General features: G+C 43.7%; 1 protein-coding gene and 1 pseudogene across 1 annotated transcript; one reads left to right on the forward strand and one right to left on the reverse strand.

The window, feature by feature from the left end:
- Positions 1 to 1344: 1344 nt before the first annotated feature.
- Positions 1345 to 14497, forward strand: LOC120031515 (centrosomal protein of 85 kDa-like). The gene is made up of 13 exons (XM_038977296.1): positions 1345 to 1483; positions 3371 to 3502; positions 6602 to 7404; positions 9467 to 9600; positions 10027 to 10144; positions 10285 to 10470; positions 10680 to 10832; positions 11103 to 11257; positions 11464 to 11581; positions 11716 to 11766; positions 11877 to 11984; positions 12314 to 12557; positions 13016 to 14497. The coding sequence occupies exons 2-13, from the start codon at positions 3385 to 3387 to the stop codon at positions 13177 to 13179; spliced, it is 2352 nt and encodes a 783-aa protein (XP_038833224.1). The 5' UTR covers positions 1345 to 1483; positions 3371 to 3384; the 3' UTR covers positions 13180 to 14497.
- A 1788-nt stretch (positions 14498 to 16285) lies between these two features.
- Positions 16286 to 27652, reverse strand: LOC120031582 (annotated as a pseudogene).
- Between the last annotated feature and the right edge of the window lie 331 nt (positions 27653 to 27983).

Below are 27983 nucleotides of genomic sequence, written 5' to 3' on the forward strand. Positions count from 1 at the left end.
TGAGCATTTTTAAGGTATTGCTGACATCCTGTCTGCATTTTCCATTAGTAGAAAGACGTCCAGGTTGTCATTGGCTGAAATGGGACCGATCTCTGGTGAAAGGGTCAGTGTACAAAATACCTGGGAATGTACCATTCACCTTACCAATTCATTTACATGACCATTTGCTGTTGTTTGTGGATGTCCTGCTCCAGAAAATAGTCAAACTTAATGTAAAGCTGGAATTCAAATGTATGGAATAATCAAACTGAACTGAAACCAATGGCTCCCTCTGCTGGTACTTATATGATTGCTCATTGCAGCCTCCAGATTCAATTGAGGTCACGACCTCAGAACTAAGGAAGAACATCATTGGACCAGCATCCTCAAAAAGAAAGTCAACCCAGTCCCAAAGAGAACACAGAGGTCAGAGTCAGTTGTTCATCACACTTGCAGTTGGACAAGTTTCCCCACATCACACTCAGCTCACTGTTTATGTTTCACTCTGTGCAGGGTCTTTCCCAGGGCAGGATACCCCAAGGCCGGTGAAGAAGGCTTTGAGGCAGTTGCCTCCCTTACCTGAGCTGGAGAAGAGCAGTGTCCGACGACACAGCAGCTACACTGGGTCCGTAGTGTACGACGTTGTGGCCACACAGGTCTGTAATCCATGGCCCACTACAGACAACCAGGCTTCTCAACAACAGACAGCAGGCTGCAGCAACCACCTGGAGGAGGAAGATGAAACTGGGGAAATTCCGTTTCCTGTCTATGCCAAAGTCAACAAAACCAAAGTTTGCTCGAACTCATCAAGACGTTCACCACTGTATGCCAAAGTGAACAAGACTACCTCCCGGACTGTGAAATCTGAACTACTGTTCTGCAGTGACTGATAATAAATCAACACGGTGACTGGCATGTCCTCCAAATGCTAAATAGTCTACTATGTTTTACGCCAAAAGCTTATTTGAGATAATTGCTTCAAATGCCAATCTGATTCGTGTAAACGGATGACACTTAATCCAATAGACAAGAAGAGTAAAAAGTATCACTCAATCACTGAGCCAAATGCATCAAGTTGTTTTGTACTTTCCTAAATGTTTACATGCGTATGTGTTTCGTATGTTGTTTCTCAGGCCCACAATGCTACAAAGACACATAAATGACTTCTGTTGTAATTTACTTGAGTCTCAAGACAAGGAATTACGTTTGTTTGCTCTATGTTCAATAATTCTACTGCACAATCTACCAATTCTATCATAATCAGATCAAAGGACTAGGCCAGACAAATGGAACGTTCCCATGTCTCCCTTCTATTTTAAAATGGGCGGGACTCTGAAGTTGCTAACAGCTTGTAGTGTTGTTTGAGTCAAATCAGAGACGGTTAGCTAGCTAAACTCTAGAACAGCAGCTGGCAAAGGAGAACGATTTCTTGAGAGCGACCGAAATTACACATGTGCTAATCTCGGCACACTCAAGGAGTTAATTTTCAAGTATTGCAGAAAAGGTAGGTTTAGGTGACGAAGTTCTGTTACGCTGTCGCTATGGGATGCTAGCGTTACTGATAGCTAATGTTATGTCATTAACGCAACTTTGTTAGCTAGCTAACGTTGTTTGTATTGAGCTAGCTAGCTAATTTGCTAGGCTATGCAGCCGACCAAACTTGGCTTTTTATTAAACAAGATAGATAACTAACAAACACAATTAACATGTAAGTTAGCCATCGACTTTATATTACAGTTACGTTAGTTAGGTAACGTTAGTTAGTTGAACTAACGAGATAGTTAACGTTAGCTATCTCGTTAGTTCAAGGGTCCGTGCTATTCTTTCCCCCCAGCATTGAAGTTAACGTTTTAAAATGGTTAAGATAAGGTTTCGGGTAGGGTTTAGTGAAGGCACGTCCCAAGAATCCCGGATTGCACTGACCGTGTTCGCTTGGTAACGTTATTTAGCTGACCAATAGCTAACTGGCATAAACTATATCTAGGTAGATGGTTAGTTACACAGATCTCGCTTTCTAACTTAATCAGAGCGAGAATCATCTGTTTTCCAGTCATTTGGGCTAACTTCAACTGGAATATGGTATCTTCAGCAGATGACATTGAGTATTTCTGATACAACTGTGTAACATTCCCCTCGCCCCCTTGGCTCTTAAATTGAGTTTAGACTCTGTCACACCCCTCCATTAAACCACTCAAGCTCCCGTTATGTAATCTCGAGGTGTTTGTTCTTGCCAGCACAGTTGATCTGTGTCTGCCCAGAAATACTCCCTGAAATTCCTAATGTTCCTGTGGCTCTACTTTGTGGTCTTTTGAGCAATTGCTGTGATCTTTTTTTTAACAAGGGGGAGGGAAGGGCTTGTGTTTTGTATCTTCCTATACTTTTCTCTCACTGTTCTGCAGTTCACATTGCTCAAGGGCTAGAACAATCTGTGCTATTTGTCCACTCAAGGAGCACCTTCAGCAGGACACAACATTTTGAAACGTTCAGATATAAATATATTATTTAGAACATATTATGGCATTTCTATCTGCAACTGAATGTGGCCCAGAACTTCACACAGATGTTCATAATATCACTCTCCTTTCTTGACAGGTGACATTTATTTTTTATTTATGTAGGCAAGCCAGTTAAGAACAAATTCTTATTTACAATGACGGTCTAGGAACAGTGGGTTAACTGCCTTGTTCAGGGACAGAACGGCAGATTTTTACCTTGGCAGCTCGGAGATTTGATCTAGCAACCTCTCTGTTACTGGCCCAACGCTCTAACCACTAGGCTACCTGCCTGACGTGAGTGGAATGACCACCTCACAGAGATACCTGGAGACTTCCCAGTAACAGTTTGCGCCTATATTATGACATTTTGGTCTTTGGCAGGTTTCTTCCCCGGCTGTTTGCACACTCATATATATATATATATTTGTAGCAATTTCAAGTTTTGTAGCCGAAGTCTACGCCCATTCGTTGGTGATCGGTCAACAGTACTACTCCTAGTAGGAGTGGGAACAGGAAGTGTTTGTCACCCCACAAAAAAATATGACTAAGATGTCCTCTGAAAAATCATCAAAATGAATTACAGTTTTCTTGATTTATCTTAGATTAATAAAGACTATTTTGAGAGTGTTTCTGGCAGTGTTGTTGCTACGGTGGCTCAAGTGGGACAAACAACAATATTGCCTTGTTTTTCTTTAAGCAGAGGTCTTTAGGGAGTATGAGAACACACTCGCTTCGCCTAACCAAGTTCTGCTAGGAGCAAACAACCTATGTAGCTATGAGGACGCCTTTAGCCTCCATCAAAATGAAGAGGGGGGGAAATACCTGCTTGTCGTGAAATGCTATTAGTGTCATCTTGTGGATGTTGGTTGTACTTTTCACACATGTATGTGTTTCAGCTGGGATTCCTGACATGGAGTGGCAGACGCCAGCTGTGTCTGAGAAGTTCCAGAGCCGCTTTGGCCGCCGACCTGGGACAGCGGACAGTGGGGACACGGGGCTAGGCGTCACCCCATCTGACAGCACAGAAGGTGAGAACGTTCCCTCTTGCTCTGACTTCCTGGCGTGTACTACCGTAACACCCATGCTTATTATACAGCACGTGGTATAGCTCAGTTCTGTAACACCCCCACACAGCCGTACACAGTACACACTGTTCTCTATGTTCACCATGGTGCGTAATGTTAGTTACACTGCTGAGTGCTGACTAGCTCACAATTTTAATGTCTTGTTTTTTAAAATTTTACCTTTATTTAACTAGGCAAGTCAGTTAAGAACAAATTCTTATTTTCAATGACGGCCTAGGAACAGTTAGCTTATAAAAGTTCGCTTTTTGTTCACATCGACCTCTGTGAATATCAATTTGAAATGCCTTAGTTCCAGAGATGCCAGACATTCATAGAGTTGGAAAACGATTATCAGGTGTATGAGGTGATTGTCAGGTTTATTGGCTTATCACAATGCTGTTGTCAGATTAGCACAGATCAAGGAATGTGTGACTCGCTGGACTTACATTGAAGTCATTTTGCAGATGCTCTTATCCAGAGCGACTTACAGGAACAATTCGGCTTGGGGGGATTCGAACCAGTGGCCTTTTAAGTGACTGGTCCAACACTCTAAACCGCTAGTCTACCTGCCGCCCTACCTACCATATCAACTTGAGAGCAGTCGATGGGAATGAAGAGGAGAAACCCACAGCAGGTTGCTGTTTCTCTCTGCGACTGTTATGTTTGGAACAAGGGGTCGGAGGTCAGCATCCTCTGTTGTTGAGTACAGCCTATTTATAGGCAGGGTGATGTGCTCAGGAGATTTACAGGGGTAGATTATATTCCTTACCAGGTGGCTCTGCCAACCTAATTGAGGGATGGGGGGGGGGGGGGGTGGAATGCCAGGGGCTGGACAGCTAAATGGAAACATTGAACCCTTGCCCCCTTTGCTGAGTGATACATGTAATGCTCACAGATTAGCTGCACCCGATGGGGTTTAAATGAGAACATCATTTGGGAAGTACTAAGACTGGAGGTGTGTGTACTGTCTGTGTGCCCTATTGAAGGTGAGACTGGAGTGCTTTAGTAGTGTGTGTGTAGTGTGTGTGTGTGTGTGTGCGCACGCCTGTGGTAAGCCTACTTGTGATTCTATAGTTCCTAATAATTGGGCGTGAGTCCATTAAACTATTGTAATCACGCCATGCCATCTGCCTTCACAATTGAACACCTAAAAGGAGAATTGCATTTAACGAGCCATTTCTGTTTGGGCCCAACTGTCAAGCAAGCTAGTGCAGCTGATTTTCCCCCGTGCTGTAACTGATAACGGTGCTTAGCAACATGAGTCTTGACTCCTTCAACTCCCTTACTCCAGTCTAAACTGTCAAAGGAAAGGGTCAGTGTGGACATAGTGTCATGTCAGAGAGTTCAAAGGTCAGTCTGACAGGTCATCTTTCATAGGCACTGATGTGTTGTTTTTGGGGCCCTGGATGAAGGTGTTTGGTCTTTGAATGCCCCTGATTGTATCCTACTATCCAATTGTCTATTTCTATTTGTGATACATTTATGTTTTGGTCACAGTTATTCCGGTACTGCTGGAGTAGCATTTTATATTAGATCTTTGCCAAATTAGGTTTTGAGTGAGTTTACAATCCATTACCTGCTGGAGAATTAACTCTCAACTTCAATTCCACATAGGCCTAGTTTGTTCTCCCTCAAAACGTCAGAGCAGTTTGGACTTGTTCTAGCCAGACAGACTCATGAATCAGTCGAGCCTTGAGGGCACCTGAACGTTTAATTTGAAGAATGTTTTCACTGGAAGAGCCTCTCTTTGCCAGTTCCTTCCCGTTTTCGTGCTCACTAATTGTTATTTTCCCCTGCCATTGCTAAGCATGGCTCTGTACAAAATGAGCCGTGTTTTTGGGGGGGAGGTTTTTAGCCTCCCTCACTGTTTTTAGTCTCGCTTTTGGGGTGTACGCATGTGACGTGCGCGGGAAGGTGGGCGAGGACTAGGTGCTTAAATAAGCAGCCAGCACGGATCACTCTGTAACCTGAGAGTGGGGCTATAAATACCCCTAACCTTTCCTGCCTGTGTCTGTTTGTGTGTGGTTGCTCCGAGCGCTGTACAGGGCAGCCTGGCTTGGTTATTCTCTAGGACAATACTCCCTGCTGTACAAGACACTACACTGATGTCAGCCTAGAACCTTCGAGCCTCCAGAAAAATGCATTGGAAGGAATTAGGCAACCGCATTTAACATCTTGCTGCTGCAGCTCACCCCTTCCACTGGGCTGTTAAATGTCACGGTTAATAAGACGTTTCTCCCAGTGTCGGAGTGAGTGCCAGGTGAGCAGTGCTGTCGGTTTCTCTTGAAATAGCTGTAATGAAATGGGGCTTGTGTATGGGGTCTGCTGTCACACAGGCCTAGTTGTTTTTTTACTCGTTTCCAGTGCTTTAAACGCTGATGTTTCTTCATTTGAAAACCGATGTGTCTAACGGTTTCCATTTCAAAATATTGCTTTGTAGACGTTATCACACTTTGTAGCCGTTATCTTTGGTGTGTGGTCTCATGATCTGAGGTTAGGCTATTTGCCTGTCTGTTCTTGCATGTGGTAAGGAGGCCGCGATGGGTTTCTCGGTTCGTGCATGAATGGTCTTTCTGTTGGCAATGAAATAAAAGCAAACACGTCTCGTTAAGGTTTATTTGAATTATACGCTGCCCTTTTTTTTAAATGCATTGGGATGGACCAGGGATGACCCCCTAAGACGCATGTTCTAGACCTGTTACTTTTAAGTTGAGTTGGCTACGGTCTACTTACTAGGTCTGTCAGTACTAGCGGTGTCACCTGACAGGCAAAGTGGGCCGCCCACTGATGCTTCACATCACCATCTGAAAATAGTGTGGCTGGTATTGAGTAGGTATATCATACCAGCTCATACCAGCTCTCTGTAAAGGAATCTTAGGCCAGAGATTGTTTGGAGAAAGAAAGAGTTGTACTCTAAGGCCATTCACTGAGTTCAATGTCACCCGAGTGGCAGTTTTGTTCACCACTTCCCAGTGAAAGCAATGTACCTTTTTATTGTTACTGAATGAATGCTGCTTCAAATTCGTACCCAAATCCAATGGTCCCTTTCTTTTACCCCTCCAGATTTCTGCAGTTCCAGCAGCAGCCCCTCGTTCCAGCCCATCCGCAGTCAGATTCCCATCCCCACTGCCCATGTCATGCCTTCCACGGCCGGACCACCGGCCTCCAAGCCCCAGCCCTGTTCCCAAGAAGATTGCCAGGCTTCTGCCGAGGCACACAGGCCCTCCTCGGGCTCCCGAACCTCCAGTGGCACCTCCAGCTCGAAGTCGTCCTCCCTCTCCAAATCAGCCTCTTCCCCCAACCTGGACATGGCACAAGACGGCATGGGGGGAGCCGAGCCCACCGGGCCCAAGCCAGACTGCTTGAGCCGCTACCGCAGCCTCGTGAACGGACTAGACCACTCTTTGTTCCCCTCGGGGGACCACTCTTGCATGGAAGAGGGCCAGAGGTTTGACATGCCCGCCATGGAGCCCACAATGAACCAATCTGCCCTGCTGGCGGGCTACTGCCCCGACGTCCGACTCAGGCTCCAGATGACCAGCCTGGGGGTGACTCCCGAGTGCAGCGGAGAAGCCTACAGGGGCGCCATGGAGCACTCGTACAAGGCTCTCCCAGAGACAAGGCCAGGGGTCCCCGGAGCTCCAGACCCCTACAGCCAGAGGAGCAGCCAGCCCGGTGGAACTGTGGCTGGGTCAGCAGGTGTGTACCCCAGCTCTCTGTATCTGCAGACCCAGGCTCTGTTGAGAGAGGCCAAGGCCTATGAACCCATGCTGCAGGAGAGATGCAGCGAGCTGCTCAGTTGGCAGCAGCAACAGCAGCACAAGCAGCAGCTGGAGAGTCTCCGGGTGCAAGTGGAGCAGATGCAGGTGAGCTGAGCATTTAGACGTAAGAACAGCTAGCTTAAGACTGACCCATTTCACTCTGGAGTACACATGTAGTTAACATTAGACCTGCTCAAAATGCCCATGTTAGGACAACGAAAAACATTTTAAGTGAGTAAAGTGGTTGAATGTTGCCAAATTTAGAGAAGATGGCCTCCTTTTTTACATTTTTGTATTTATTGTAGCTTCCATCAGTGTTATTGTCTGCATCACTTCCAATCCCCCATATGCAAAAAAATATATACATACATACATACATACACACACACACACACACACACACACACACACACACACTACCAGTCAGAAGTTTGGACACACTCATTCAAGGGTTTTTCTTTATTTTCTACATTGTAGAATAATAGTGATGACATCAAAATGGAATAACACATATGGAATCATGTAGTAACCAAAAATTTGTGTTAAACAAATCAAAATATATTTTATATTTGATTTTCTTCAAAGTAGCCACCGTTTGCCTTCATGACAGCTTTGCACACTCTTGGCATTCTCTCAACCAGCTTCACCTGGAATTATTTTCCAACAGTCTTGAAGGAGTTCCCACATATGCTGAGCACTTGTTGGCTACTTTTCCTTCACTCTGCGGTCCTACTCATCCCAAACCATCTCAATTGGGTTGAGGTCGGGTGATTGTGGAGGCCAGGTCATCTGATGCAGCACTCCATCATTCTCCTTATTGGTCAAATAGCCCTTACACAGCCTGGAGGTGTGTTGGGCCATTGTCTTGTTAAAAAACGAAATTATAGTCCCACTAAGCGCAAACCAGATGGGATGGTGTATTGCTGCAGAAGGCTGTGGTAGCCATGCTGGTTAAGTGTGCCTTGAATTCTAAATAAATCACTGACAGTGTCACCAGCAAAGCACCCCACACCATCACACCTCCTCCTCAATGCTTCACAGTGGGAACCACCCATGCGGAGATCATCCATTCACATACTCTGCATCTCACAAAGACAAATTTTGACCAAAGGACAGATTTTCACTGGTCCAATTCTCGTGTTTCTTAGCCCAAGCAAGTCTCTTCTTATTATTGGTGTCCTTTAGTAAACAATAAAGAAAAACCCTTGAATGATTAGGTGTCCAAGCTTTTGACTGGTTATATATATATATATATATATACACACACACACACACACACAGTGGTGTAAAAATACTTTAAAATACTACTTAAGTAGTTTTTTGGGGTATCTGTACTTTACTTTACTATTTATATTTTTCACAACTTCTACTTTTACTTCACTACATTCCTAAAGAAAATGATGTACTTTTTACTCCAAACATTTTCCCTGACACCTAAAAGTACTTGTTACATTTTGACAGGAAATGGTCAAATTCACCCACTTATCAAGAGAACATCCCTACTGCCTCTGATCTGGCGGACACACTAAACACATGTTTTGTTTGTAAATTAATGTATTGTGCCCCTGGCTATCCATTAAAAAAAAAAATTGTGCTGTCTGGTTTGCATAATATAAGGAATTTGAAATTAATACTTTTACTTTTGATACTTAAGTATATTTAGAGCCAAATACTTTTACTCAAGTAGTATTTTACTGGGTGACTTTTACTTGAGTCATTTTCTATAAAGGAATCTTTACTTTTACTACAGTGACCTTTGAGTACTTTTTCCACTTGTGTGTGTTTATTACCTTACCACCCCTCCCCCAACTGGAGCAAACTAGTGAACAACAACACTTAGACCCTGTATTTCCAGCTTATACATACTATATACATTTTATAGACACTAATTCTATTTTGCTTGTTTTTAGTCCTGGCCTTCCCCTCCCATCTATTTGTGATGTCCATCTGGTTTGATTTCTATTTGCCATATCTTTCAAACTGAGCTCTTTCCAAAAAGTTCTTAACCTATATACGTTTTACGGACACAGTATGTTTCACATTTAGTTTTCTTTCTATTAGTTATTAGTCACAACCTTCAGCTCCATTCAACCCCTCCTTGGTTATAAGGCTGTTGGGTATTCTTTATAGTTGAGTCAGACATGTCCAATACATCGTGTGTGTGCAGATGATGACTGCTGGAGTGGGCCAGTACCCTGCTCTCTACTCCACCCCCTCCATGCCACCAGAGACCAGGAAGTGGGAGGCGGCGATCAAAGCCAACGAGAGCATTCTGAAGGAGAAGGAGCTCGTCATCGAGAGGTACACACCTATTACTTCAGATTGAAAAGGTTAACCAAACTCACTTCGGCCTTGCTTGAACAAAAGAATCAGCTGCGGGATAATCCCAAGAAAGTATTCCTTACTCCAGGACACTGCAACTGGTGACTATCCAGGAATATAAGGAAAAAGTGCGTGCGTAGATGTGTTTTTTGGGGGGGGGGGGGGGACGACAAACAGGCTTACGTTCTGGCGTAGTGCGCCTTTATCAGAGCCTTGGGTAGGCTGAAAATAATCTCTGATCCATGAAGATGCTCCTTTTAAAGTGTCCTGGGGTAAGAGATATCTAATGACCTACCTGGAAAAACAAAATATTTTTTATACACTTACAGCGGGCTGTATTAGGGGAAGTGTGTGTGTGTGGTATCTGACCATGTCACTGGTGTTTTACTCTGGGCTGTGTTGTAGACAGAAGCAGCAGATGTCTCAGCTGGAGCAGCGGCTGCGGGAGAGCGAGCTGCAGGTCCACGGAGCCCTGCTCGGCCGCGGCGCTCCGTACGGCGACGTGTGTCTGCTCCGACTGCAGGTGAGCTGAACACACACTCGCCCATCCTTTCACGTTTTGTCACTTAGCAGACTCTCTTATCCAGAGCCCCACACGCACTTCATTGAGCTGAAACTGCACGACCACGGATGACCTCGAAGTCTTCCCTGTGTGTCTTCCAGGAGGCTCAGAGGGAGAATGCCTTCCTGCGGGCCCAGTTTGCAGAGCGCGGGGACTGCGCCGCCCAGGAGAAGGCGGAGGCGGAGCGCCGCCTCGGTGCCGTGGAGGCGGAGACGCGGCGCCTGAACGAGGCGCTGAGGGAGACCAGCGAGCGGCACGCCGAGGAGCTGAAGAAGCAGGAGGAGAGGGTGAGAAGCGGAGCGTCGGGCCACAACATCACACTGCTACATTGGTAGTCCAGTTGCTAATTACATAAACTGATTCCCTTTTCGAATTGCATAACGTCACAGTTATTTCATGTGACTTAATAACTGGGTGTGTGTGGTGTTGCAGTCTGGGAATTTTTCTATTTATGAAAAGTGACCGTTATTCCATACTTAACGTTGCGCGTGTGTAGATTCGCAGCCGGGACAAGCACATCAACAGCCTGAAGAAGAAGTGCCAGAAGGAGGCAGAGCAGAGCCGAGAGAAGCAGCAGCGCATCGAGACTCTGGAGCGCTACCTCGCTGACCTGCCCACTATGGAGGACTACCAGGGCCAGAGCAAACAGGTCAAAACCAGCACAGACTGCATTAAACACACTCATACCTTCATCTCACTCAACACAGCTACGTCCTACCTCGTCAAAATGACTGGGTGTTTATGGTCAATTTCCAGGTCGTCTTTTTATTGCTGTCTGGCGATTTTTTTTTTTTTTGTGTTCACTGTCTCAGGAATCGCATTAATGAGATGTATAAATCGTCTGATATGCGCAGCTCCGGCGCAAAAGCCACACACGAGCGTGCCCTGAGTTTAGTGCTGACGTGCGTGTGTGTTTTAGCTGTCGGAGGCGGAGCAGCGGGCGTCCCAGCTGCAGGGCCGAGTCAGAGAGCTGGAGGTGTGTCTGGAGGAGGGTCGCTCACACACCCGGGAGAAGGACTCCCAGCTGGAGGAGCAGAGACGCAGGGAGAGGGAGCTGCTCACCACTGTCACCAGGTACACACACACACGCCAATCTAAGTTCGAGCAAACTCTCTGAGCTAACCAACCAGGGCCAAGTATTTTACTACCCCACACACAGCTATACACTGATCTTATACCAGGTATACCACGCACACTGATTTTAACATGCACGCATACTCTTATAACCTACGCTGTTTGTATAATGACCCGTTTTGGTCATTCATTTTTGTGTGTGTCAGTTTACAAGAGCGGGTGCAGGAGGGCCTGGAGGACGGGGCAAGGTTACCCTCCCTGGATGTGGAAATACTCCGAGGGGAGAACATCAGCCTGAGAGAGGAACAGCAGAGACTTAAAAAGGTCAGTCTTTTCATCTTGTTCCTTCCTTACATTGACATTTTCACCCGGTACATTACATTCTGAAATGTTGCTCTGCTTTTTGTGGTCGTCGTCTAGTGCTGGTTCTAAAACGTTCCCGTTCGTCTCTTCTCCAGGTCCTAGAGAAGCAGCTGAGGGTGATGGAGAAACTGGGCGCCCAGATCGTAGTACGTGATACGAATTCAATCAGTTCACACCTCGGATGATATCTCTATGAGTAACCAAGTGGACTTAGTAGCCATGCCTAACCCATGTCCAACCTCTGACCTGTGTGTAGACCCTGGAGGAGCAGCTGTCTCAGGAGGAGAGCAGCTCCCATGCGATGAGAGAGGAGGTTTGTTCTAAAGAGCAGGGTTTGCTCCAGCTCCGCACAGCCATGAAGGAGGTGAGATGGTAGGACAGGGCTACACCGCTACTGGAAATAATGCTCTGCTCCATGTTCTGATGGGAATCCTCTTGAGAGCCCCAGAGCTCATGTTCTGTCCTAATGCATAAAATGATGAACTGGACAGTAGGTTACATTTCGATGCTTATTCATTAACCATGCACATACGTATTGAATCTTTTGTAACGCTGTAACTGTCCATTTTATTTTACATGGAGTATCTATGACGAGTCTCCAGCACCCAACAATTTTAGGTGTAGAAAAACTTTGAGTTGAATATGTTGCTTATTTCTGTCATTCCTAACGGTGTGTTTTCTACGTATTCCCAGCTGTCGGCCCAGAACCAGGAACTAATGGAGCAGAACCTGACCCTCCATGAGCGTCTGGAGGACTCGGAGAGGGTGAACCTGGACCGGACGTTGTCCTCGCTGCGGCCGGCCGGGGCCCGCCTCACCCAGCGTCTCCACGGGGAGATGGCCTCGTGCCTCTGTGACCTGCGCTCCCTCTGCAACGTGCTGACCCAGCGGTCACAGGGCCGAGACCCCAACCTCTCGCTGCTGCTTGGCATTACATGTGAGTGATGACTGCACTGCAGGGTTTAGTAGCATTTTTAAAAAGTCTGCCGCTATTTTTCACTTAATCCTGAAACGCTTATCAGTTGTAGCTTGAGCAATGGTAAAAGATGAATGTTTGATCAATTTAAGTGCTGTAGCCACAGAATACTTCCAGCGTTGTAATACGTTGTCACCCTACGTCATACTTCCAGGTCTGTCACTTATCTTTTGAATGGGCTTGATGATTGTATCATCAATTTCCTTTCCGTTTGGTTATTTAAGGTCTGTGTGTTTTTTTTATGGTTGATGAATTTACTTCAGCCAGAGGCCTTATGTGTTTGTGCTGAAACCATATGCGCTACATTTTTGCCCGTTGAAGACCATTCAAAAAGTAAAAAAACGACACGGCTACATTCTGAAGAGAGAGGAAAAAAGTCACTTTCATAGTGTGTAGTAACTGTTTCTTCTTCACCCCAGCTCCCCCGCCCATGGCAGAGCAGGTGGAGGATTGGCTGAGTTCTGAGGTCCTCCAGAGGAAGTTGACTGAAGCCCAGCAGCTGCGTCGTGACGTGGAGGAGCTCCGCACCACCGTCTCAGACCGCTACGCCCAGGACATGGGAGAGAACTGCATCACCCAGTAGCCCCAGCTGCTAGCCTGTCTCTAAAACAGACTGAACCATCAGGCTAATTGGTTAAGGGTTCCATGTTGGCCTTGCTTCTTCCATACTCCATTGAGTATGAACTGGAATCTCATATTGGCCCATTGGGGATGGAATCCTTGATCAGGTCATGCATTTCAGTCAAAGGGCTTACGGTGAAAGAACTGTTCTCAAACCAGTGTGTTTTTTTGTTTTTATAAGTGTTTTACTGATACATTTGTGTCTTTGTGATGTCAGAGGCCCTCCCCTCTTTTTATGACACACATGGATAGGGTTGTCTTTTTAAATGTAACACTATTTTATTATTTAAATCTTCCCTCTGGGGAAGTAATGTTGGATGTGGTTGACAATCAACTGAAAATATTTAAATCTGTTTTTGAGTGATTCAACAGGGAATGTTACTAACCCAGTTTTTTATTTTTTATGGCATATTTGTAGCATTGGACTCGGGCGTGTGGGTGGCTTTTAACAGTGGTAGGGCTAATACTGAAAAGACATCCTGTCAGCATTATAACTGAGATATTGTTCAGAGCCATCTGTCCCGTCTGTAAATTATTATTTTTATGTTAGCAGATATTTCTCTCAGGTAGTGGGCTTGCTTTGATGTCCAATCGTGCCTGTCTGTGCTTTTGCTGTCGTCACCATGCAAGCCAATACACTCCCAGGCAAATTTGCTAGTGGCTTTCTTTCTCTCAACTTGACTTATTTTGGTGTTTCAGCCGACCGATCATACATTCCTTAAACATTGCTCCATGGGTTGTCCTCGAAGAAGAAGATATTTGTCACAGTTAGTTATGGGGGAAGCCATTTTACACACTCCTTAACAGTGTTTGTGGTACTGGTTTGTTGGTAAGGGTCTGTTCAGTCTTGCAGAGCAACATACTGTAACCTAACAGGTGAGTCCCTGTGCCTACTTTGTCCTTATACACTGTTCACTTTGGTGCCCTTATCTGTACTAGCAAAATGCTATCTAATAGCAAGAAATGATTGGTTTCAAATGAATAACTTTAACTAATGGATGTCAGTATTTTGTCATAAAAAAAATGTGCGACATGACTGAACACTAACTTTATTCTAGTTTGTTTCAGTGGTCGAAGAGCAAAAAGAGTTCATTTATTGATGGAATGTCACGTCAAATGCTTTCCTTCAGTTGACGAACATCATGACACTAAGTTGGGACAGACTTGCCTAGATGAGACTGAGTTGTCATTTGAACTTTAACCAAGTTAGACAATTTGCCTCATGTCATATTTTTATATTGAATTTATCCTTAATTGTATTTACTGAAATAAAGTTTGTTTTCAATAAGTTGGCTTGGCGATCTCCACATGTTGAATTGTAATTTACTTTGTTTTAAAATCTTTCCAGCGATGTAACGTAGATGCAGTGGGTCAATTTTCCGCAACAACTAAGATCATTGGAGCGCCAGGCTAAACGTCTCTGCTGTTTTGATCCCTTAGCTACCACATAAGATCTCTGCTGTTTTGATCCCTTAGCTACCACACAAGATCTCTGCTGTTTTGATCCCTTGGCTACCACATAAGATCTCTGCTGTTTTGATCCCTTAGCTACCACATAAGATCTCTGCTGTTTTGATCCCTTAGCTACCACACAAGATCTCTGCTGTTTTGATCCCTTAGCTACCACATAACGTCTCTGCTGTTTTGATCCCTTAGCTACCACATAAGATCTCTGCTGTTTTGATCCCTTAGCTACCACACAAGATCTCTGCTGTTTTGATCCCTTAGCTACCACATAAGATCTCTGCTGTTTTGATCCCTTAGCTACCACACAAGATCTCTGCTGTTTTGATCCCTTAGCTACCACATAAGATCTCTGCTGTTTTGATCCCTTAGCTACCACACAAGATCTCTGCTGTTTTGATCCCTTAGCTACCACATAAGATCTCTGCTGTTTTGATCCCTTAGCTACCACACAAGATCTCTGCTGTTTTGATCCCTTGGCTACCACATAAGATCTCTGCTGTTTTGATCCCTTAGCTACCACACAAGATCTCTGCTGTTTTGATCCCTTGGCTACCACATAAGATCTCTGCTGTTTTGATCCCTTAGCTACCACATAAGATCTCTGCTGTTTTGATCCCTTAGCTACCACATAAGATCTCTGCTGTTTTGATCCCTTGGCTACCACATAAGATCTCTGCTGTTTTGATCCCTTAGCTACCACACAAGATCTCTGCTGTTTTGATCCCTTAGCTACCACACAAGATCTCTGCTGTTTTGATCCCTTAGCTACCACACAAGATCTCTGCTGGTTTGATCCCTTAGCTACCACATAAGATCTCTGCTGTTTTGATCCCTTAGCTACCACATAAGATCTCTGCTGTTTTGATCCCTTGGCTACCACATAAGATCTCTGCTGTTTTGATCCCTTAGCTACCACATAAGATCTCTGCTGTTTTGATCCCTTAGCTACCACATAAGATCTCTGCTGTTTTGATCCCTTAGCTACCACATAAGATCTCTGCTGTTTTGATCCCTTAGCTACCACATAAGAGAGTGAAGCAAACCCATGCCCATGTGCAGATACTGTGTGACTGAGAGCGAAGTCTATTTTATTATTTACCTTTATTTAACTAGGCAAGTCAGTTAAGAACAAATTCTTATTTTCAATGACGGCCTAGGAACAGTGGGTTAACTGCCTTGTTCAGGGACAGAACGACAGATTTGTACCTTGTCAGCTCGGGGATTCGAACTTGCAACCTTTCGGTCCAACGCTCTAACCACTGGGCTACCCCGCCCTGCCGTCTTGCATCTTGCTCATTGCAATATCTGCGGTGCTTCTTGTGCACCGTTATTTCGTTAACTCTACCTTTTGTAAGCAGTCATGGTTCAAGGTGAATTATCTACATCCACATCAATAATTATGCAAGTATTCCTATGGAAATTAGGATTTTTCCCATGTCATGATCCTGAAAAGGATAGTTCTGTATGTAAGTGTTGGCACCCCCTAGTGTGACATCCCTATCAGATCTGAATATACATGCTTATGAAAGTAAATACAGTATTTCATAACCACGAGGAGAGCGACAGGGCGATTGTTGTTCTGTCATTGAGGTGGGCCTGGCTTAGTTCAGAGCAGCATTGGGAGTGAGCCCACAGGAGAGGAGTGTCAGAGTCCTCACTGTACCAGCGCTGTGGGAACGCACTGATGTCATATGCTGGGGCATCTGTCCATCTGAAATTGTGAGGGGAGAGAGAGAGTTGATAGTGATGGCACAGGACTGGGCTTTCATAACATGTCAAACAGACTGGGATGCGACTTAGTTCTGGTATGCAGATTGTCACTGATCATTTGGACAAATCGCGATTCCCCATTTAGAGGAGTGGATACTTCACTAGCCTCGTTGGTACATTTTCTAGCACGTCTCCCTCGAATTTAATTTTTTTCAATGTAGGACGTGGATCAGCTTTAATATTGCAAATAGAAGCCACAATCAATGTAATTGTCTACATTTACTTTTTATATATATATATATATATATATACATATTACCAGTCGAAAGTTTGGACACTTACTCATTCAAGGGTTTCTTTATTTTTACTATAAATCAAAATATATTTTATATTCTTCAAAGTACCCTTTGTGTTGATTACAGCATTGCACACACTTGGCGTTCTCTCAACCAGCTTCACCTGGAATACTTTTCCAACAGTATTGCAGAAGTAACCACAAATGCTGAGCACTTGTTGATCTGCTTTTCCTTCACTCTGCGGTCCAACTCATCCCAAACCATCTCAATTGGGTTGAGGTCGGGGGATTGTGGAGGCCAGGTCATCTGATGCAGCACTCCATCACTCTCCTCCTTGGTCATAAATCCCTTACACTGTCTGGAGGAGTGTTGGGTCATTGTCCTGTTGAAAAACAAAAGATAGTCCCACTAAGCGTGAACCAGAATGGGTGGCGTATAGCTGCAGAATGCTGTGGTAGCTATGCTGGTTGTGTGCCTTGAATTCTAAATAAATCACTGACAATGTCACCAACAAAGCACCCCCGCACCATCATGCGGAGATTATCCGTTCACCTACTCTGTTTCACAAAGACACGGCGGTTGAACCAAAAATCTAATTTGGACTCATGAGACGAAAGGACAGATTTCCACTGGTGTAATGTCCATTGCTTGTGTTTCTTGGCCCAAGCAAATCTCTTATTATTATTGGTGTCCTTTTTGTAGTGGTTTCTTTGCAGCAATTTGACCATAAAGGCCTGATCCTCTGAACAGTTGATGAGATGTGTCTCTTACTTGAACTCTGAAGCATTTATTTGGGCTGCAATTTCTGAGGCTGGTAACTCTAATGAACTTAATCTCTGCAGCAGAGGTAACACTGGGACTTCGTTTCCTGTGGCGGCCCTCATGAGAGCCAGTTTCATCATAGCGCTTGATGGTTTTTGCGACTGCACTTGAAGAAATGTTCAAAGTTCTTTAATTGTATATATTGACTGACTGTCAATATGAAATGTCTTAAAGTAATGATGGAATGTAATTTCTCTTTGCTCATTTGAGCTGTTTCCATAATATGGACTTGGTCTTTTAACAAATAGGGCGATATTCTGTATCCCACCCCTACCTTGTCACAACACAACTGATTGGCTCAAACGCATTAAGAAAGAAATTCCACAAATTAACTTTTAACAAGGCACACCTGTTAATTGAAATGCATTCCAGGTGACTGCCTCATGAAGCTGGTTTAGAGAATGCCAAGAGTGTGCAAAGATGTCATCAAGGGAAAGTGTGGCTACTTTGAAGAACCTACAATATATTTTTATTTGTTTAACACGTTTTTGGTTACTACATGATTCCATATGTTATTTCATAGTTTTGATGTCTTCACTATTATTCTACAATGTAGTAAATAGTACAAATATAGAAAAACCATTGTCAACATTTGAATGGTACTGTATATGTTATCCTTAAAATATATAAATTATATATATATATATATATATATATACACACAGTTGAAGTCGGACGTTTACATACACTTAGGTTGGAGTCATTAAAACTCGTTTTTCAACATTTCTTGTTAACAAACTATAGTTTTGGCAAGTCGGTTAGGACATCTACTTTGTGCATGGCACAAGTAATTTTACCAACAATTGTTTACGGACAGATTATTTCACTTATAATTCACTGTATCACAATTCCAGTGGGTCAGAAGTTTACATACACTAAGTTGACTGTGCCTTTAAACAGCTTGGAAAATTCCCGAAAATGTCATGGCTTTAGAAGCTTCTGATAATCTTATTGACATAATTTGAGTCAATTGGAGGTGTACCTGTGGATGTATTTCAAGGCCTACCTTCAAACTCAATGGCTCTTTGCTTGACATCGTGGGAAAATCAAAAGAAATCAGCCCAGACCTCCAAAAAAAATGTAGACCTCCACAAGTCTGGTTCATCCTTGGGAGCAATTTCCAAATGCCTGAAGGTAACACGTTCATCTGTACAAATAATAGTACGCGAGTATAAACCCCATGGGACTACGCAGCTGTCATACCGCTCAGGAAGGAGATGCATTCTGTCTCCTAGAGATGAACGTACTTTGGTGTGAAAAGTGCAAATCAATCCTAGAACAACAGCAAAGGACCTTGTGAAGATGCTGGAGGAAACAGGTACAATTATATCTATATCCACAGTAAAAACGAGTCCTATATCAACATAACCTGAAAGGCCGCTCAGCAAGGAAGAAGCCACTGCTCCAAAACCTCCATAAAAAAGCCAGACTACGATTTGCAACTGCACATGGGGACAAATATCGTACTTTTTGGAGAAATGTCCTCTGGTCTGATGAAACAAAAATATAACTGTTTGGCCATAATGACAATTGCTATGTTTGGAAGAAAAAGGGGGAAGCTTGCAAGCCGAAGAACACCATCCCAACCGTGAAGCACAGGCGTGGCAGCATCATGTTGTGGGGGTGCTTTGCTGCAAAAGAGACTGGTGCACTTCACAAAATAGATGGCATTATGAGGGAGGAAAGTTATGTGGATATATTGAAGCAACATCTCAAGACATCAGTCAGGAAGTTAAAGCTTGGTCGCAAATGGGTCTTCCAAATGGACAATGACCCCAAGCATTCTTCCAAAGTTGTGGCAAAATGGCTTAAGGACAACAAAGTCAAGGTATTGGAGTGGCCATCACAAAGCCCTGACCTCAACCCTATAGAAAATGTGTGGGCAGAATTGAAAAAGCGTGTGTGAGCAAGGAGGCCTACAAACCTGACTCAGTTACACCAGCTCTGTCAGGAGGAATGGACCAAAATTCACCCAACCTTTTGTGGGAAGCTTGTGGAAGGCTACCCGAACCATTTGACCCAAGTTCAACAATTTAAAGGCAATACTAATTGAGTGTATGTAAACTTCTGACCCACTGGGAATGTGATGAAAAAAATAAAAGCTGAAATAAATAATTCTCTCTACTATTATTCTGACATTTCACATTCTTAAAATAAAGTGGTGATCCTAACTGACCTAAAACAGGGGATTTTTACTAGGATAAAATGTCAGAAATTGTGAAAACTGAGTTTAAATGTATTTGGATGAGGTGCATGTAAACTTTCAACTTCAACTGTAGGTGTGTCCAAACTTTTGACTGGTACTGTATATTTTCAACTGTGCTGTTATGTTTCACAAAAATTCTGAACCTACTGTATATACATTTTATGGACACAGTATATTTTACATGAGTTTTCTTGTTTTTTGGTTATTTTTAGTCCCACCATTCAGCTACCCTCAACCCCTCCCAATATACATATTTGAACACCATCTAGTTTTGATTTCTATTTGCCATATATTTTTCAATTGTGCTGTGACGTTTCAAACAATTACTGAACCTTTCTATTCTCATAGTTTCTACAGATTGTAAATCAAAGAGAAACATTTTTGCTAAGATATTTATATACAGTATTTTATACAATTGATCGATTGTCAATGACTTTTCAGATCACCCAGTAGTGCTATTTGCAGAGTTAACACCAGGTAAATTCCTGAACCTGCGACCAAAAACAAGCTACATATGGACAGTACCAAAACAAATTATGTAATGATTCTGTCTCTTCGCAGCAAAATCTGAAGAGCTGGGATGGTTGTATCCATCATATACAGTGGCTTCGGACCCCTAGACCTTTTTCCACATTTTGTTAGGTTACAGCCTTATTCTAAAATGTATTTAATTGTTTTTTCCCCCTCATTAATCTAAACGCAATACCCCATAATGACAAAGCAAAAACAGGTTTCGAAATGTTTGCTAATTTATGAAAAATAAACATGTTACATTTACATAAGTATTCAGACCCTTTACTCAGTACTTTGTTGAAGCACCTTTGGCAGCAATTACATTCTTGCGTCTTCTTGGGTATGACGGCACACCTGTATTTGGGGAGTTTCTCCTATCAGGCTGTCAGGTTGGATAGGGAGCGTTGCTGCACAGCTATTTTCAGGTCTCTCCAGAGATGTTCGATCGGGTTTAAGTCCGGGCTCTGACTGGGCACTCAAGGACATTCAGAGATTTGTCCCGAAGCCACTCCTGCGTTGTCTTGGCTGTGTGCTTAGGGTTGTTTTCCTGTTGGAGGGTGAACCTTCGCCCCAGTCTGAGGTCCTGAGCGCTCTGGAGCAGGTTTTCATCAAGGATCTCTCTGTACTTTGCTTTGTTCATCTTTCCCTCAATCCTGACTAGTCTCCCAGTCCCTGCCGCTGAAAAACATCCCCACAGCATGATGCTGCCACCAGCATGCTTCACCGTAGGGATGGTGCCAGGTTTCATCCAGACATGATGCTTGGCATTCATGCCAAAGAGTTGAATCTTGGTTTCATCAGACCAAAGAATCTTGTTTCTCATGTAGTCTTTACGTGCCTTTTGGCGAACTCCAAGCGGGCTGTCATGTGCCTTCTACTGAGGAGTGGCTTCCGTCTGGCCACTCTACCATAAAGGCCTGATAGGTGGAGTGCTGCAGAGATGGTTGTCCTTATGGAAGATTCTCCCATCTCCACAGAGGATATCTGGAGCTCCTTCAGTGACCATCGGGTTCTTGGTCACCTCCCTGACCAAGGCCCTTCTCCCACAATTGCTCAGTTTGGCCAAGCGGCCAGCTCTAGGAAGAGTCTTGGTGGTTCCAAACTTCTTCCATTTAAGAATGATGGAGTCCACTTTGTTCTTGGGGACCTTCAATGCTGCAGAAATGTTTTGGTACCCTTCCCCAGATCTGTGCATCGACACAATCCTTTCTCGGAGCTCTACGGACAATTCCTTCCACCTCATGGCTTGGTTTTTGCTCTGACATACACTGTCAACTGTGGGACCTTATATAGACAGGTGTGTGCCTTTCCAAATCATGCCCAATCAAGTTGTAGTAACATCTCAAGGGTGATCAATGGAAACAAGATGCACCTCAGCTCAACTTTGAGTCTTATAGCAAAGGGTCTGAATAATTATATTTTTAAAACATTTGCAAAACTTTAGAAAAACCTATTTTTGCTTTGTCATTATGGGGGTATTGTGTGTACATATTATTTATTATTCCATTTTAGAATAAGGCTGTAATGTAACAATATGTGGAGAAAGTCAAGGGGTCTGAATACTTTCAGAATGCACTGTATATACTATTCTATTGGTTGCAAGAATTTTGTATAATTTAAATTGAAAAAACTATTAAGTTTTGAGTCTGGTGTCGTTTTGTGTATCAGTTCATAAACCATGTGCCAGGTACATTGAAAATCTCTTCGCAACTATTTTGCAATCTGTATGGCACAGCTGTCCATTTTTTGGTCCTTAAATGAAACTGGTGTACTTTTTTTATTTATCACAATTTTCTTGAACCTATTTTGGTTTTTAATGCAGGGTCGACAGACAAGTTCCTTGCCTTCTCCCTTTTCCATTTGCCTCTTCCATTTTTGCGGTATGCAAGATTTTAGTTCTGGGTGTCCGAGATTAACATGACCCAAAAGTCACTGTGACTAAGATGAAGTACTGTGAACCTGATGGACTTCCTGGGCAAAATACTCTGCACAGCATTTTGTGGTAATGGCTCCCAACCCACCTGTGCTTGTCCAGATACTGGTGCAGGTGACCTATGGTCTCTGAGAAGTGCATTTTCATGATGTCGGTGTGCTCACCCTCCTCTGACTTCACCCTCAGTGTGGTGACATCACGGGCCGTGTTAGGGGGATCAGTCTCATGCAACTCCAACCTGAGTTACAGTAGGAGACAACAGGTTCATAACCCACATTAGCAAATGTGTGTCCCTCTTCCAGGGTCTCCTCTGTCACAAGGTCCCACAAGGCCCCCTAGTGGTGGAAGTGAAAGTATTGTGCATAGTTCTAGAGGGAGACGGCACAGTACGCGTGTTCTAGGCTGTCTGTTGATTTCTCCCCCTCTGTGCATCCAACCACAGCCTGCCCCATCCCAGGGAACTCCGCCCACGGTCGACTCTCTTGGAACTCCTCCTCTCTCCTGTCGTGAACCTGTGTACACCAAAAGACGACGTGCCACTACTCACCACATAACAAACAGGAAATACATTGTCCATGTAGTCAGTTTTCCTACCGTAAGCACATTTGAAATTCACGCGTGCACACAAAGCACACACACACACACACACACACCTGAAAGGGCACCCCATCTGCAAACCTGTCCTGTAGCTCAGAAGGGAAGTATCCGTCCATCAGGTCTTGCATGCACTGCTGTAAAGTCACGAGCGGCAGGGTGTCAGACACACTGGACTGAGATCCAAACGGAGCTTTCTGTACTTAGTTATTCTGTCTGCTACAATCTGAGAGAGAGACAATATATGGAAACATTGAAATCAAAGAATGTTCAGTGAAAATGTATCTAAAGCCATGTCTGGTTCAACTATCTAGTCTGTTTCAGGGCCTGGTCTAGGTATGTTGTACTCTCTCGTAATAGCCTTAACAGTAGCTGATTTGGTTCTGGGTGCTGAGACTATGTACTGACTAGCCAGTCAGAGTGTAGCGAGTATTCCCTATACAGTCTCTGTCTGTACCTGTGTGCTGGCTTCCTGGTAAGAGCGGAAGGGCCCATTGAACATGAAGATGCCATTGCTCTAGAGTCTTAGTGGAATGAGGTGCTGCTGGGCCAGCTGTGCCCCTCTGGACGTGACCCTGACGAAGGACTCTCCCTCCCCAGCCAGGATGTTCAACTGCTGGATGTTCTGGAGCACCAGGTCAAAGTTCATCTGGACGTTTCTCCTGGCCACAGAGGTCTCTGCAAAACACAGGCCACCATAATAAGTGAATGCATAATTAAAGATGTTCTGTTTGAAAACCACCCGGCATCACATGAACACAGCTCTGTAAAACTTTACTGCTGCATTGAAAAAAACATCAAAGTCGTGAAAGAAACCACTCTTCGGTGTTGTTTGGCAGCTGCTTTGTACGGTTGGAAATGGCAGTTTGAAGATGTGATTTGATTAGGTTTCACTTCACGTGTATATTGAAAGTCAGGCCTAAGGTGAGGATTAGTGGGTTACTGAGTACTGGGGCTGCCTGTTAAGGAGGGTGTACTGTTACAGCATGTTCAGATAGAAATGTATCATGTAGAAAGAATATGACTGTCAGAATAGGGAATCTTAGCAGCTCTATTAACTGCTTTTTCAGTCACTGCAGGCTTCCCTTTGTGGTCTCAAACTGGTCTTGAATGTACAAAAAACTCAATTCATGACCTTTACCAGAGCTAGAACTCTGCCATAGAAGGTTAGCATTGTCACATCTGGTGGATTAACCATTGAAAAAGTGTCATCCTACAAATACCTAGGTATTTGGTTGGATGACAAGTTGTCCTTTAAAGTTCATGTGGATGATCTTGTGACAAAGCTTAAATTGAAATTGGGTTTTTATTTTCGTAATAAGGCTTGCTTCCCGCTTATGGCTAGAAAGAAGCTTGTTCAGGCCACTTTTCTCTCTGTAATTGATTATGGTGACTTGTTGTATATGCATGCAACCTCCTCTGTCTTAGAGACTGGACTCTGTTAATCATGCATCCTTGCACTTTATTACAAATGCCAAGTCACTTACCCACCATTGCACATTGTACCAAGTGGTAGGTTGGACCTCACTTTATATGCGCAGAAAGATACATTTGTATGTGTTCATCTACAAAGCCCTTCTGGGTAAACTCCCTCTTTACCTCTGTAGTCTGGTCTCCTTCACCACCAGCAGGTAAACTCCCTCTTTACCTCTGTAGTCTGGTCTCCTTCACCACCAGCAGTTACCATACCATGTTAGGTGGTTGCTACTAAAAGTCCCCAGAACATTCACAGTATTAGGCAAGACTGCCTTCTCTTTTTGTGCACCAGACTCATGGAATAATCTACAATCCATGCTTCATCTAGATATGTTAGTGCCACTGAACGAATTTAAAATATTGACGGGAGACTCTGTTACAGAGGAGTGTAAATGCTTTTTTTAGGCTGGATCATGTTGTATTGTATTGTTGTATGTTTTAATTATGTAATGTAATAATTGTTGCTGCTTTCTTGGCCAGGTCTCCCTTGAAAAAGAGACTCTGGGTCTCAATGGGCTTTTCCTGGTTAAATGTCTATCTGCAACATAAGGTTCAGCACTTAATACGGCCCTGGTTTCTTTACCTGGCTGCCACCCCTCAGAGCTCTGGGTCTGCTCAGCTTCCTTTACTTCCTGTTGTGTTGAACTCCTCTCCGCACCCTAGATCATGCTGTACTCATGCTGTACTCATTCAGAAACCACTGAGTGGTTAAAAAACCCACTGTGAATTAAAAAAAAAAACTTTTCAGTGACATTGGTTAAAGAGGTGAACTAAACTATAGAACAGACTTAAATATGAGTCAACCACCACAACTCAACTTCTATGTTATACTGTATGTAGAAAAGTTCAAGTCTAAATTGGACAAGCACTGACTTCGTAAGATATATTGTGAATCACACAGACACAGGTTCGTGCTTCCATGGCTTTCAATACAGTGCGGTCCATCCATGTCTGTGCAATGTACCAAACTGTTAGCTGAGGACCAAAAAAGACATTGCAACAAAAACATTGCTCCGTTGTATCACCATGGCGATGAGAACACTACATGGGGCTGTATTTTGTGACTGGAGCTCTGTGGTTCCAGAACTGTGTGAGATATACGATAGGCTGAAATAACTTTTTCCCCATTTTGTTACGTTACAGCCTTAATCTAAAATAGATTAAATAGCTTTTTTTCCCCTCATCAATCTACACACAAAACCCCATAATTACAAAGCAAAAACAGGTTTTTAGAAATTGTAGAAAATGTATAAATCATATTTTTTTACTGAAATATCACATTTATGTAAGTATTCAGACTCTTTACTCAGTACTTTGTTGAAGCACCATTGGCAGCGATTACAGCCTTGAGTCTTCTTGCGTATGACGCAACAAGCTTGGCACACCTGTATTTGGGGAGTTTCTCCCATTCTTCTCTGCAGATCCTCTGAACCTCTGTCAGGTTGGATGTGGAGCATCGCTGCACAGATATTTTCAGGTCTCTCCAGAGACGTTCGATCGGGTTTAAGTCCGGGCTCTGGCTGGGCCACTCAAGGACATTCAGAGACTTGTCCCAAAGCCACTCCTGCATTGTCTTGGCTGTGTGCTTAGGGTTGTTGTCCTGTTGGAAGCTGAACCCTCGCCCCAGTCTGAGTTCCTGAGCGCTCTGGAGCAGGTTTTCATCGAGGATCTCTCTGCTCCGTTCATCTTTCCCTCGATCCTGACTAGTCTCCCAGTCCCTGCCACTGAAAACATCCCCACAGTATGATGCTGCCACCACCATGCTTCACCGTAGGGATGGTTCCAGGTTTCCTCCATACGTGATGCTTGACTTTCAGGCCAAATAGTTCAAGAGTGATTATCGGGTTCTTGGCACCTCCCTGACCAAGGCCCTTCTCCAACGTTTGGCCGGGCGGCCAGCTCTAGGAAGAGTCTTGGTGGTTCCAAACTTCTTCCATTTAAGAATGATGGAGGCCACTGTGTTCTTGGGGACCTTCAATGCTGCAGAAATTTTTTGATACCCCTCCCCAGATCTGTGCCTCGACACAATCCTGTCACGGAGCTCTACGGACAATTCCTTTTTGCTCTGACATGCACTGTCAACTGTGGGACCTTATATAGACAGGTGTGTGCCTTTCCAAATCATGTCCAATCAATTGAATTTACCACAGGTGGACTCCAATCAAGTTGTAGAAACATCTCAAGGATGATCAATGGAAACAGGATGCACCTGAGCTCAACTTCGAGTCTCATAGCAAAAGGTCTGAATACTTATGTAAATAAAGTATTTTCTACAAACATTTCGAAAAACCTGTTTTTGCTTTGTCATTATGGGGTATTGTGTGTAGATGAGAGAAAAAAAACTATTTAATAAATTTTACAATAAGTCTGTAACGTAACAAAATGTGGAAAAAGTCAAGGGGTCTGAATACTTTCTGAATGCGCTGTATACCGTATATTCCTTTGGCGAAACATTTCATGGGTAGTTGAGGTAGTTAATTACTTTTTTGCCATGTTGCAGTGTAGCTAACTACTGAAAAGACTACGAAGATTTGAATTTAGGTAAACTACCACCAAGCTACTGCAAAATGTAGGTAAATGACTATTTCAATGACATAGTGGAACTACTCCCAAACACTGTCTGTTTTCAACTCGACAGCACAACTTTGGAAAATATGTGGCTGTTTGAGGAGGTCTCTTATTACCTCATCACACAAACTATAATAACTATCTTGTCATTCAATATATGAGAAGTGTCTTATACAATCCATAGTATAAGGAATCTCTTGTCAAGCAAACTATAAGGAACAAAGGTCAACTATAGAATACCAATGCAACATTCACACGTTTGGCAGATTTTGTGTAGAAAACATTTACCGGCACCTCACACATACTGTAGCAGGAATATGTGTAGACTTAACACTTGTACGACAGGCATCCTGTATGTACAACTTCATCAGCATTCTGTGGTTGAGCTTTCCTTTAAAATGCATGCTTTTGATTGGGTGTTGTGGAGGATCACAGAGGTTGATGTGGTTGAGGTCGATTTCAGATCTAACCAAAACCCTTGTCACAGGAGCTCGATGCAGAGTTGTTACCGTTTTTTCCCATCGATTGCAACGGAAAGTCGCTCTGGATAAGTGTGTGCTGAATGACTCAAATGTAATGTACAATGTAATTTGTATGTCTGAAGGTGTGTCGTACTTGGCTCCCCTTGTGGTCAACGTCCAGGGCTTGGGTCTTCACCTTGGTGAAGGGTCAGCCTCTGTATCATGGAGGGCATTAGCTCAAAATCACTAAGGGGTGCACCTGTAGGGTTCAGTCAGAATTCACTAGATCAGGCAGCGCAATGCCTGTATAATAAAGGCACTCGGTATGACACTCGGATGACGTTTTTTTTCTTCCCCCAAAGCGTCTTACGGCACAGTGATGCATACATTGTTACTCATTCTGAGAACACTGTTTGTTACTGTCCATTATCAGAAACCCAAGCTGTCTTTTTTGAAACCCACATTTGTGACCACAGTGCTGTATTAGGAAAATGAGACACTTTATTTTGTGGTCCATGCACACAACATACAAATCTAACAACCATGCATGAGATTTCCAGTGTTATCGAAATTGTATGTGCTCACTGCACTTATTTCGAACATGACGGATGTGACGTAGGTTGTGGTTGTGAATATTTCAGCACAGGGAAAGTTGCAAGGACATCAAAGAAACATACAAAAGGAGTTGCTTTTCCTTTGTTTGGCCTTTGATTTGGAAGG

The sequence above is a fragment of the Salvelinus namaycush genome, chromosome 37, assembly GCF_016432855.1.
Source record: "Salvelinus namaycush isolate Seneca chromosome 37, SaNama_1.0, whole genome shotgun sequence".
NCBI lineage: Eukaryota > Metazoa > Chordata > Actinopteri > Salmoniformes > Salmonidae > Salvelinus > Salvelinus namaycush.

What these genes read in the sequence shown, in the direction of transcription:
- LOC120031515 (XM_038977296.1), top strand. Translation starts at nt 3,385, where the DNA reads ATGGAGTGGCAGACGCCAGCTGTGTCTGAGAAGTTCCAGAGCCGCTTT. An exon ending in CCCATCTGACAGCACAGAAG is followed by an intron (nt 3,503 to 6,601) that starts GTGAGAACGTTC and finishes TTACCCCTCCAG; the next exon opens with ATTTCTGCAGTTCCAGCAGC. An exon ending in AACTGGGCGCCCAGATCGTA is followed by an intron (nt 11,767 to 11,876) that starts GTACGTGATACG and finishes ACCTGTGTGTAG; the next exon opens with ACCCTGGAGGAGCAGCTGTC.